The sequence below is a fragment of the Melopsittacus undulatus genome, chromosome Z (genome assembly GCF_012275295.1).
Source record: "Melopsittacus undulatus isolate bMelUnd1 chromosome Z, bMelUnd1.mat.Z, whole genome shotgun sequence".
Lineage (NCBI taxonomy): Eukaryota > Metazoa > Chordata > Aves > Psittaciformes > Psittaculidae > Melopsittacus > Melopsittacus undulatus.
The window spans coordinates 56453040-56466268 of NC_047557.1; the positions used below are offsets into that span (position 1 = coordinate 56453040).

General features: G+C 40.0%; 1 protein-coding gene across 3 annotated transcripts in view; it reads right to left on the reverse strand.

The window, feature by feature from the left end:
• The window catches only part of LPAR1 (lysophosphatidic acid receptor 1), a 69584-nt gene that overhangs the window by 32056 nt on the left and 24299 nt on the right, over positions 1-13229 (reverse strand). For all 3 annotated transcript variants that reach the window (XM_005154844.3, XM_031054247.2, XM_031054246.2), the window contains one exon: positions 3350-4097. In XM_005154844.3, coding sequence (XP_005154901.1) covers positions 3350-4097 — 748 coding nt within the window. The remainder of the gene's footprint in view (positions 1-3349; positions 4098-13229) is intronic.

Consider the following 13229-nt stretch of genomic DNA (forward strand, 5'->3'; position numbering starts at 1 on the left):
GAACCATTTATGGAAGTTTAAAAGTCAAACGAACAGTTCATTGCTGCCTAAATCACAAAGGGGTTACTTACAGCTGAGCAGTATTCTAACAAAGATCCTAAGATGAGTACTGGTTTGCTTCCCTCTACCAATGCTCATAGGTTTACTCCGAGTCCCAGCTTTGTTTTACCTTGGTTCTCAGGGCACACTTCCTCTCCTCCAAAACGGGTAAGTGGGTTGACACATACCAGCTCCCTTCCTCATTCAGCTATGGGGAAGGAGAGGTGGAAGAGGGATCTTGATAATAAACCAAACCACTTCCTTTCTCATCTTCACCTCCAGCAAAAAGTTGGTTTCTGCCTCAAATAGCAATGTATTACCCTGATCTTCATTATCAAGAGAAGCACAGTTTTTTTTCTGCTGTGCTATTGGGGTTTATTGATGCAGAAAAAGCCAGATTTCCAGACTGCATGAGATAAATGTTCATCAAGTTGCTGCAGGCAGCCTAAGACACCCACCTTTTCTGCCTTTGCCAAAGCTGACAGATAAACTTGCAGCACTGTGTAGTAGCTGTGTCTGCAAGAAGGCACTTGGGAAGTACACCACTTGAAATTAAATCTTCTGCTTGTAAAATTTTTAAGCCAGACTTATGAGCAGACTTAAGCAGTTGCAGAGCATGAGGACACCTACCTGATCAACCTGACTGCACTGCCTACTCCAAGATGAGGTAAGCTTCAAAGCGATGCTTAGCTTTTTTTGTTCCCCAAAACAATCTTCCATTGGAAGCATAAATTCAGTAATATGGGACACCGTTTGTCAGCTGATGACAGCTAATGAAAATTTCCTGTGGTTCATCTAGCAGTCTGCTTAACACCCTGATGCACAAACATCTAACCTCCCAAAGCCTCTGTGGTTGCCCCCAGGCCCAATTCTTGGCTTCAGGGTATTATTTTTTATTATTATTATTAAAACAAACCCAAACAAAACTCAACAAACCAAAAACAAACCCACAGCTCTCTTCCAACCATTTTTATCTTGCAACTGTGTCTCACAGATGGTAAGGTGGTGAAAGCATTGCTGCTTCTTTACACTGTAACCCTCTGATTGACCTCCTTCTACCAAAGAAAACACGTACTTTGGAGAACAAACAAAACCAACAAACCCCAAAACAAACCCTTTTCAAAATAATACCAAAGTGGGAGATCCAAATACAGGATGAACTGTGTCACAGTCTGGAAGTTCCTGTTTTCTTCAAAACAAATACAATACCTCTCTCTGCAAATGGTGCTTTATGCAGATAAGAAAAGATGCTAAACCAGAGTGTGTGCACAACACTGAAAGAATAACTGCACCAGTAACAAGAAACACAGTTCTGTCTCAACTCTGAAGAAAGCTTCAACATGTACTACCTGCAGACCTGGAAAATTCTTACTCCAAATAACCCCAGTGAGGAATCAGGGATATTACTGAACTACATCAGCAGCTAAACTTGAGTCACCTTCAGTTTGGCTAGTGTTACTTAACCTCTGGAGTTGTTCCATTGTTTCCAGAACAATACCTTGAAAAAAATGAGGTACTTACAAGGGTTAAAAAAGGTCTGCCTCACGTTCCTTGTACACTTCTACTGTTGCAGCCATACTGGGTAGCCTGTAATCTCCCCTGTGACCTCTGCTCACAGGAGAACAGAGGAGGGTGCAGTAGGTACCTCACCTTACAGCTGCATACGTAACTCTAGTCCCCATATATGCTTGGCATGAGCTGCCATGTACGATTTATTCAGTGACTATTTATTTACTCGTTCAGCTCTGTGCTTCACTGGGATAAGCACTTGCCATTTCTCACCCACATTTCTTTTTTTAAAGTCTGAGCCAGTCTTTCACCTCAAAGGAAATACCCCACTGCTGTAGGAACAGAAGAGAAAACAAGGATTTAGTTCCAAAAAAGACAACTGCAAAATCTGAATTTTCCTTTTGTCCTTAACGCCATTTTGCCTTCCGCAAGGACAACCATGGAAGTGGGGACAGACAGATTTTCATACCACCAGGGAGTCAGGAGAGTTTTTACCCACCACTACAGCCTCCCTCCCAAAACCCAAACATTCTTTTCCCAAAGAGCAAGACATGTAGGAATAAGACTTCTCAATGGCTAAACAGGTTAGTCAACCACACAGTTCCTATTCTGGCTACAAAGCTAAGCATCAGGTCAGACAGCTAGATTTATATTCTTGAACTAAGGTATGAGTTGACACTGTGATTCACATCAAATCTCTGCAATTATTCTGCTGTGTTTGTGCAGACATTAACTGCTAGAGAGCACAAGTCAAAACAGAGCGAAGGAAATCAAGATGCCAAGAAAGCACTAGTGTTAAGTTTTAGGCTTTGCAGACTTTGTCCAGGTGCATTTACAGACTACTAGGGCATCTTCATGATGCAGCAGGGTACTCGGATCCCAAGAGACCCATCTTCTGTGCTGGAGGACCTCATGGGTGAGAACATAGGCTGGGACAAAGAGACAACTGGCACCACCCCTGCTTCCCTTTAGCTTACTGTAATCAACAACACACAGAACAAACTGCAAAGAACATCAGTGGGCAATGGTACCCAGAATCCAGGCTGTGCTTCTGCATAAGGAAACTGAAAGCTCCTGGCAAAAACCAAATACAGCCATTTACAAAAAGACACAAATCTTCTGACTCTAAGTGTGCCATGGTATTTGCCTCCTGTTTTCTGATCCCTGAAGCTTGGGCACCTCCTGAGAAATAAGTTCAAGCACACCAGTGCTACTTTTCTATATTAGCAAATTGGTAGATGGTCAGATGTACCAAACATTATAGGCCTAAGCAAAATGTACATGCAGTCCTGCTTAACACGCAAGATCTTTTCATCAATAACCTGTAGCCCCTCACTGTTCTTCAGACACAGGATACAGCCTGAACGCACACAACACCTTTTGGATGGCAAAAAGGAGACGAGAGATACTTCAGAGGAAGATTGACCCTTCCCTGTAGTATTTAAAGGTTGCAGCCATTTGGCATCTTTGAAGGCAAAAGGGCAAACACTGCACAGCATAGGCTGCTCAACAGCTATTAAACCTGCATTGGCTCAAAATCCCATCACCTTACATCCAGAGGCCCTGAATTTTCATCAGTTTCACTTCTAGGGCTAAATAACCAAGTCCCATAGACCCTCTTCCATAAATGAGCTTGATAGTCCCAACACAGTAATGAATGCTGGAGGCTCTGATTGCCCCACCTCTTCTAATGTCTTGCAAATGCTACCAGCCTCTCACCCTCCCATAAGCTGGACGTGCATTACTTAAATCACCTGATAAACAGAGTGGGGGAAACAGAGGTGGCAAAGTAAGCACTTACCAAGCACAATGACGACAGTCTTCAGGAGGCTCATCATGGTGTCCCTATTCCTGCGGGGTCCAGAACTGTGTCTGGACATTCTCATAGTCCTTTGGCGGACGTACCCAAAGATATGAGCATATAGGACCACCATGACCACAAAGGTGACCAGGTTGAAAATAGCCCAGAAGACCAGGTAGGAGTCACTGTAGAGCGGTGCCATGTTGGAGCAGTGAGTGATATCACAAATACAGTTCCATCCAACACTTGGTATGGCGCCCATGACAATGGCCATTGTCCAGATAACAACAATTACGACCACCACTCGCCGGTTGCTCATCCGAGTATGTAGCTGCATTCGGAAAACTGTAATGTGCCGCTCAATAGCAATGGCCAACAAATTGGCTACAGAGGCTGTCAAGCTAGTGTCAATGAGACCCTGACGGAGAAGCCAGGTGCTTACAGTCAGTCTTCTAGTGTTGGGTCCTGTGTTGAACATTAAGTAAAAGTAGGCCAGTCCTGCAAAAAAGTCCGCGGCGGCTAAGTTGGCCATTAAGTAATAAATAGGGAAGTGGAATCGGCGGTTGACATAAATAGCCACCATAACCAAGAGGTTGGCTAGCATTATGAAGATGCAGACTGTAATCCCCAGTCCCATTACAAGCTTGCTGACAGTATTCCATTCAGTGGCTAGATATTTTCCACTTCGATTATAAAAGAAGGCAATGGTTTCATTGTAGTAGCACTGTGGTTCACTCATGGCTGTGGACTGAAAGAAAAGGGAAAAAAGAAAAAAAAACAGAAAAAGAAGAATGACATCAGAACTGAAACATGATTGTCTCCATGGACAAGACATACACAGGGAGTGGCGAGTGGGACAGGAAGGGAACATGCTTCAGAACAAATTTATTTTTTCAGACTAAGTGGCATTCCACAATTTGCAAACAAATGCTCTGAGGAATCTAGTAACAGCAGCCAGATTAGAAACAACCAGAAATGTTTCCATCTGCTCTGGAAGCTAGCATGATTCCTGATGTAGTCATAAATTCATAGCGAATGAGCTTCTGGCCAACCACATGTGCTGAAAAATTCACTTAAAGAGAAGGGCATGCAATTTGTAATTAAGAAAAGTTAACTCTCTTACAGGACACCTTATTTTACATTATTAGTGCATAAAACTGTTGTTTGGTTATACCACTGTGAAGAACTCTGCAAAAAGGATGAAAAGATTACATTTCCTAGTCAGTTTTGACTCATTCAGGTCACCATCAGGGGTATTCCTTCTTGTCCTGTCTTCAAAACTGGGAAGGACACCCTAAATTAAGACTGTCAGTATGCTCTAAAACCGCATTGCCAGGGAGCAAGTCCTTAAAGCATAAAGTACATTTATAAACAATAAAAGAAGCTTGTCACTGTATTTCTATGAGCGTTATTCTTTTTCTATTAGCCACATTTCTGTATTTTGAAATACACCATGCTTTTAAGTATAACTTGTCTGAACCAATTTATTCCAATTCGACTTAGGAGTGAGGCAATAAATCAGAAAAGTAATATTTTAAAGCTAAAAGCATCAAGTCTTATTTCTTGTATTAAGTATTGTTATGTATTGCCAGGGAATATGTAAATTATTTTCTTCCAGAGTACTCAGCTGAGCACACCCATGGGTGCAAAAAAGACCCATACTCTACCAGAATGTAGAAGTTTAGCATAAAAGTATTGGCTAACAAAAAAAAGGCTTAGTGAATTTCCTTCCCCAATTATAATCAATTACTCAAGGTGCAATTCCCAAAAGGCAAACTGTAGAAAGAACCCCTCTGAACAGCACCCTGGTTCCCTTTTTAGCATGGCTTAAAATGAGGATGTAACCATAATAACTGAAACCAAAAATGAAACAGAATAAAACCACAGAAAATACACCCACCAAAAAAGCCCTCAAGAAACTAATGTCAAAAAAGTCTCTTTCTAAAGACACCCAGAAGTGTCTCTGACACCCTTTTATGGCTGTGACTAAACTTGAAGTTTTACAAAAAGAGGACCAGTTTTAAAAGAAACAAGTAAGCCCAATGAAAGAACAGATCAACAATACTAAAAGGTAAGAATTTCTTATCTTGCAAACAAAAGAATTTCTTATCATGCAAACAAAAACCTATGTTTTGGACAGCTCCAATCATTCTGCAAGAAATGCTACACCCAACCTAACCATTATGTGGAAACTAAAAATGTATAGAACTGGAAAACAGAATTAGTAATTGAACTCAAGTGAAAATAGTATCTGACAAAAATTTCCTTAAAATTACCCAAAACTATTTCTCTTTCCCTCTGTTTGTCAGCACAATTAAACTAATTCCTATGAAGCAATACCCAAAACTTTCCACCAATATCTCAAATGCATTATGTGACATTTTAGCTTTATGTTAAAGAAAAAGATCTTTTTAGAGTGATTTTACTTCCAACCTAAACATCGATTAGAAACATTTGCAGACCCAGGATAATAAAAAGCTAGAGTAAATAGTATTTCTCAGCACAGTGACTATAAAACTTTTATTGTTCCTCTAGGATTCATCAACTCTTAGGTTAGGACCATTTCAACCTTAATTATTTAAGAATTTTTAAAAGTTCTTACGTAGGATCTCTCTGTTGCATAGAAAAAAGTGATTTATAAGGGACAGTTAACAAAGAGAAACCTAGATACAAGACATCTGGCTTTAATTCTTTGGTTAAAGAGAATGTGGCAATAACAGGTCAAGTATAAGAACCCTTAAGGAAGAGAGGAAGTCATATGAATGAATTAGTGGCCCTTATAAAAGCTTGCCAACACCTGCATTAATTATGTGAATGCCCCGTTTTTTTTTCCTCTCTGTAGGAATATCTGCATGCAGTTATACACTCTAATTTAGAGGAGGTCAGGACGCCAGGATCTAGTGGACTTTCATGATCCTGAATAAATTCTTTCTTTGTCTATATATTTGTTGATCTAAATTTTTCTTGCAGATGGCTGCTGCCCATATGTAACAACTCTTGATCCACTGTTGCTCTTGTGGAGACAGGCCAGCTACACCTTGGAAGAATATAATTTTTAATTCAGAAACATGAAATGTGGTAAATGTAACTTTTTTTTTCTGTGTGTGTGTCTTTGGTTTGCACATGGGCTTAGAATGTGAATTATCCTTCTGTTTTGTAATTCTGATTTTGTTTTGTAACTCCAGTTTTTATCCCTCAGCTTTTTTCACATGAAATCTGACACAGGTATGATTAAAAACAAGCAGTCTTAGTAACAAAATGCCAAGCCAGGGCTGAATGTATGCAATGCACTATGAGCATGTAAACCAACATAGAGTCTGGCTTGTTAAATTTAAAAGCATGACAGCACTTTAGCAATCTTGGAAGAACAGCATGAGGCTCATTAGCTTCTCTCATTTTGAAGACACAGGAACAAAACACGCTGTTGCATAAGGGATTTGAGAAGTTTTGTTTTTAGAGCTGCTAATCTAAAACCTGGGATAGCCTTTTAAAGACTTTTGTCAGTCACGAGGGAAAGAACTGCAGCAGAAGAGACTGTTTGCTGACAAAAGTTCAAGCAGGGGACTTCCCAGATGATCATCTTTCTTGCATGCCACTGTATATATTACAGGAAGGTTTTGACCTCCGAGGTCATGAACATACAAATCCCAAGGCATCACATTTACCCCTACTGCTGCTATGTGACTGGAAACGCTCAAGCAGCAGGGCAACACAACATATCTCTGAGTACTGGAAGTGTTAACATACCATAATGGGATATGCAAGCGGGCAGACCCATCCCCTTCTCCTGGCCCTGCAGGAAAAGGGGCAGGGAAGTTTATATTTTAATTTCCTGAAGTTTCACTCAGTGTGTTTCATTGCCTGGGTAAGCCAGATGTGCACTGCCCTGAGATTTACCTCATCCATTTAGTATATCTCAACAAAAGTTTAAAACAAACTGAGTTGCAAATTGCCCATGTTAACCAAACCTCTAGGAGATGTCTCTGTAGAAAAAGAAAACATCTGAATTATGAACCAGCAAGACAGATAAAGCAAAATGGAGTAACAGCAGGCTAAAAGGAAAGCCTCCTCTAACCACTTGAGGTTGATTGAATACTCAAGACATGGTTGTCCCAAACCAAAGAACAAAAAAATCCTGAGTACATGGAGATAAATCTCTTAATATGTTGAAACACAGTAATAATCACAACACAGTACACACAGGCCAGGAGATCCCACAGAAGGACTTAGTAAATAAAACCCACTCTGCTTCCACTGTCAATACATAGTCATTGCTGTAGCCAATCACCTTGTCACTGGCTTTCCAGCCACTGTCTGCTACACTTGTCCTCTTGACTCCTCCACTCTGGTGGTAGGAGACCATGCCAGTGAGGTGGCAGTGGGGAGATTGGAAGAGAAGCTCGTGTTAGCAATTTTCCAGTGTTTCATCCTTAATTCATCATGCTGCTGCTCCAAGTCTCCATCAGAGCTTGAGGAGTGAGGTGAGGATTTGGATTCAAGGCAAGGAACAGCTTGCCCATGGGACTTCCTTAGGTAAGCAGCTCCTTATCCCCTTGACTGGGGTAGAGGAACCACGGTTTGCCTGGAGTAGGAAGGTGAGAGGGGATCTCTGGGTTCTGCCAGCTTGGTGGTGAGTGACAGCCCACCTGGACAGAGTTCTGCATGGAGAGATGCATAGGGTGTAAAACACCAGTTGATGGATTCTGTCTAAACTAAGCATTTGTTAGCACAAGGTGCCTCAGGGGCAAATGATCAGCTTACAAACCCCGCTGCAATCAGAGTTTGCAGAGCTCCCCGGTCCACTTAACAAAAAATATTAGCAAGAAAAGAAAAAAAAAAGGACCCCCTCCCCTCCAGCATGCATGGGTTCATTTATTTCTCGCTGAGAGAAACAGAGAACAGAGCTGAACATTCTTAGAATACTAAGGTCTGACTTTTACAGAGCTTTTAAAACTTGGAAGCCACAAAAATGATTCCATATCCAAGAAAATGAAAAAAAAAAATAAAAAAAATAAAAAAAATTAACCCTAAGCTCTCCAAACATAGTCTGCTCCTCTCATTTTCCTTTTACTGAACTAACCTCAACATGCTGCTGATTTCTTATTGAGAACACAGACAAGAGATGAAAACCAATTTATCTGGCAAGGAAAGAATATGACCATTTTCCATACAATGAAATACCAGCTACAAGCCAGAGACCTCAATTTTGCAGAAGTCATGCATTTTGCATGCACTTTTCTTAAAGTCTGTGAGACTCTGAGGAGACTCATCATATCCAAGATGAGTTTTTAATTCTGAGGTAGCTACCCTTGGATCCCCAAAACAATATTTATCATTCTCAGTGTCACCCAGAAATCCAAAAACATTTCAGAGGAAATGCAGACTTGGGAATGGTAGGACTCCCAGACAGGAATAAGTGCCGCAAAGCTTTAAATTTACTGCAGCAGTGAATGGAAAAGCAGTAGCACTGCTTTAAGTTTACATAAATACTCCGAAGTTTACCAACATACCAGGAAGGCTTGAGCTGAAAAACTTAAGGGAACTGCCTACTTAAAAATCCCAAATAAGGGTACTAATTAAGAAAATCTTTAAAATAAGCATAAGCAAGTAAGTATAGGAAAAACTGAATCAATATGTAAATACTTTATCAACCCATAACTGCAAAACCATGGGTTTATAAGAGTAAAGTTGTAACAGATGAGAAAAAAAACCAGTTTGTAACAAAAATTTCTCCATTACGTAACAAAAAGCACAAACTATTATTCAAGCAGCAGAATACAAAAGAAACAAGATGTTTAAAAATAAAGGGGAAAGACAGTATTTCCTTTAAAGATAAAAATAGCAGTTGAAGAAGCATTTATCCAAAATTTAAGAAAAAAAAAGTTTCAAGACAAGGGTCCCAATTCATTATAGCCTTATGCCTGCTCTGTCTCATATACAGATATAATTCCATCTGCACAATGAAAGTATGGAACCCTACCACCAAGATACAATGGCTCCATACATACGCTTTTCCAAAATGCATCTCCTAAAGTAATAATTCAATGGATGTAAAGAAAACCTTGTATGATAAGATATGGTTTAGTCACAGCAGGCAATTTCTTCATTTCACTGAACTCATTTTGCTCTTCACACATCTGACATGACTACCAGAAAAGGAACTGAGAAATTATTTGTATCCTACAGTTTATACCTGGAAAGGGTAACCCAACATATCTCAATACTCAGTATACCAAAGAAAGAGACCCAGTTACCAGCAACGCTCGAGAAAGAAGCAATTTAACCGCTGGAAGGCATAATTCACAAGTGACACAGATCCTGTTGGAAATTATGATTATGACCTCCACAGATTGTCTATAAAACCAGGGAGGGTGTTCACCTTCCTTAGTGCTTATTCACTGTTGACTACTACAAAGGCAAATTCAAAAATAGCTTCTGTTGACTAAAAAAGGAATGGGTAAGAGAAGGAAGTCCAGTTTACTCTAAAAATACCCTTCTTCTGGAAGATGCCTGGGTTGCTAACTATCAGGTCTGAAATACCTCAATTTGGCCCTGCATATTTTCAGGAGTGATAAATCAGGAGCCATGCAATTCACTATTTGAACACCAGAGGATCAGTGAAGAGCCGTGATGGTCAGGAGCATACTGAAGTGATCCAGCAGGACCCTAGATTACCAGCACTGTGGTTTAAACCTTTTCCACTTTCTACTGCTGTAGAAAGGAAGTGTGTCTATATACTTTCACTGCATAATTCTGCAAGCAAAAGAAGATATAGGAAATTAAAAAGCTAGAAGAATTACAAAAATATCTCGGGAAAGACAAAAGAGTGAACTCATCCCTCCAGCAACCTACCCAATAGTTCAGGCACTGCTATACTGTCACTCCTGTTCCACAGATACAGCATTTTCAGACAAGCTGCATCTCTCACTAGCAACCCTTGGGATTCTGTGATTCTGATAAAGGCTTTCCAGTTCAGGAGGAAATGAAGACTGTTTGAATCACGGCAGAGTTCTACATCATCACAACCCCTTTACATTGCTAGGATGACTTAAACACTGATTATCAAAGATTTGTTCCCAGACCACACAGTACTTCTCTGCCTCCCCAGCTCCTCTCAAAGGGGGGGAACCACTACAATGTGAAAGTATTGAAAATATAAGTTAATTGCCTTTGCCACTAAGGGAGATGTAATCAGGCATGTTGAGCCCAAATGTCCCATACATAGTACAGAAAGAGCTTCTTCAAAGCTCTTCAAGCTTCATTTCCTTCTGGAGGAGCTTTCATGACAAGAGTCTTTAGCCAGACACTGGTATAAGCTCCACTTGTGGCTCTGTGGGAGACATATGAAGGCAATTATATTCCATTATCTAATTTAGTGACTGAAATATAAAAAGTGACGGACACCTTTTATGCCTGCAAAAAATGGCCTGTGTTGTGATGTAGTTTTCTCCACTATCTCACCCAGTACATTCCCTACTGCTTGTCTTATCCTCAACCTGAACATCATAGTCACATGTCTGATCTGCTATGAGTCCCTGAAAGCTGCTGTGCAGGGCAGACCAAAGAGCCCAGGTCCAGAAAAAGCTTTCTGCAGAGAGGCACAGCACACAGTCCCTTACCTGTGACACTTTAGAAGCCATCAGAGGGAAGAAACAGTAGGGGAAAAGGAAAAAAAATCCACATCTCTAACAAGAGAGTTTCTGCTCATAATGAATAGCAACACACATCCTTTGGGCGCAGTTAGGTGATTAGGGAACCAAGCTGGGAATTAATTCTTGGCTCCAGCAGCTGTAAGACTGGCCTTTTATGCTGAAAAGATGCTGCAGGCTATTTGGGCAACTTCCATCTCCAGGGAACACCTTCCATCTCTCCCCACTAAGCAAACCAGCAAAATGAGCACTTTGGTAGAGTTTAGCCTACAAGCAATATGCTTATTCAAAATTGTGTTAATGAGCATAGCAAATTTCATTTGGGGCTGGAAATGGAGATTTCCAAGTGGGATAAGAAGACTATCCTGTGTTTACCACTGCAAATAATTTTTTTTTGTGAAATATACATCAGACTGTTTGGGCTTCTTTTGCTACGATGCACTGCTTTGTGAAATTTATAAACATAATACAGAAAAACCTTTCCCAGGACTCTGGCAACAATAGGTTCTCTGTCAGTAACTTGTTCAAATAGTACTATGTAGCTACTTATAAAGCAGTATTGGTCTACTTTGAACAAAACAAAGATGTATTTTGAGGCCCTGGCAATCTCATCTAGTATACCAATTTAAAAAAGACAGCATAGTGGTATTTAAGTTTCCCCTATGATGTCTAACTGGGTGGATGTATTTCTAATCACAAACTGTTTCTACCAGTCTCACAATTTTCTTTCGTTCTCTTGTTTACCATATTTACCACTGCCAGAGGACTGTTTTGGTAAAGATGTTCATTTGTTTACTCACCTAGGAGAGGAAAAAAAAATCCCCACATTTGTCGGCTGCAGAAATTTGGGCACTAAATCTGAAATTCAAAGCGTGTTGAGTTTTGCTGGGGAAAGGGGTTACAACAGCTGTGCCTCCCCCCAGGAGTCTGTTCTCAAGCATCATTATAAAGGAAAAAGCTACTGATGATGAACATTCTGCAGCAAGGATAGTTTAAGACTCTTTCTCTCTAATTCAAATAAAAAGAAGGGAAAACAGAGAAGTATTCAATGGCACCAAGTAGGAGAAGTGCTTTTTGGCTCTGGTAACCACACAGCCATGAAAGGCCACTATAATGGAAACTGCTCTGGATTTCTTTTTAAATAGCTGCAAGGCAAGGCAGCTATTTAAACGCATTCATTTACTTCTAGCATTTGGCTGATAGGATCCACTGCTGGCAAAAGCAAAAAGAGAATGATGAATTTTTGTTGCTTTCTTGGTTTAAGCATTTCTGAAGCACTGTTGGAAGTCCCTGGTTCATTAAGCAACTGCAGCTCGCATCATTTCTTCTTCAAAGCTTTTACTGCAGAATTCATCTCACACCATTCTCAAAGAGAAGATACTAATCACTCCACAGAGCACATTAATCAGTTTAGGTCACCAGCTGTTATGTTTCCTTTCTGAAAACAGCAAAACCCTCTGGGATGCTTAATGCTTCTTACAGAATTATTTAACTTTTCACTTACTGCATTATCAGCCCAGTCAAGTTTCTACGATATAACTCTGCTTATACATCGTTGAGGAATGAAGTTGCCACATGTACCACAAAATATCCCCAACTTAAAAATCAGAAAGTTTTGTAATGTTTTGTTTAGAAGTGCAGCATAGCTTATCGAATCCGAAATCATTAGATTTTGCCTTAAACAAAACCCCACTGGAAAAAAACTTAAAGCATATTATGAAAAGTTTTTATTTTATTGACCTTTTGGACATATTATGAATGATGTCCTAGAACTGTTTTCCATTTCAGATTTCAGCTATGGATAGCTAAACTGCCCTGAAACTACTTATTCTTCACATTTAAAAATGACCAAGATGCCTTAAATCTGTGCTCCTAATCAGCACTTCTTATGTTTTGCAACAGGATGCTGGGGGGAAAGAAGATGGGAGCAAAGAACTTCAAACAGCTCAATGCATGGGAAAGGTATGAAGAAACATGATTATGAAAAAGATGTTGCTTCAGTAGAGGGGTCAGAAACTGCTTTTGGTGTTCTTTACATGTTGACACATTAGGAACATTTTAAAACAGTAACAACAATTTCACGTCTGGTATCAAGAAGTGACTTTCAAAAATTTTTTCAAAGTCTGAATCTTTTGTTATCCAACTCAGAAGACAAATCTTGACAAAGATAAAATTTGCAACTAAATTACCAGTAACTTCCCTCATTGTGGTACCACAAGAAGCATCTGTAG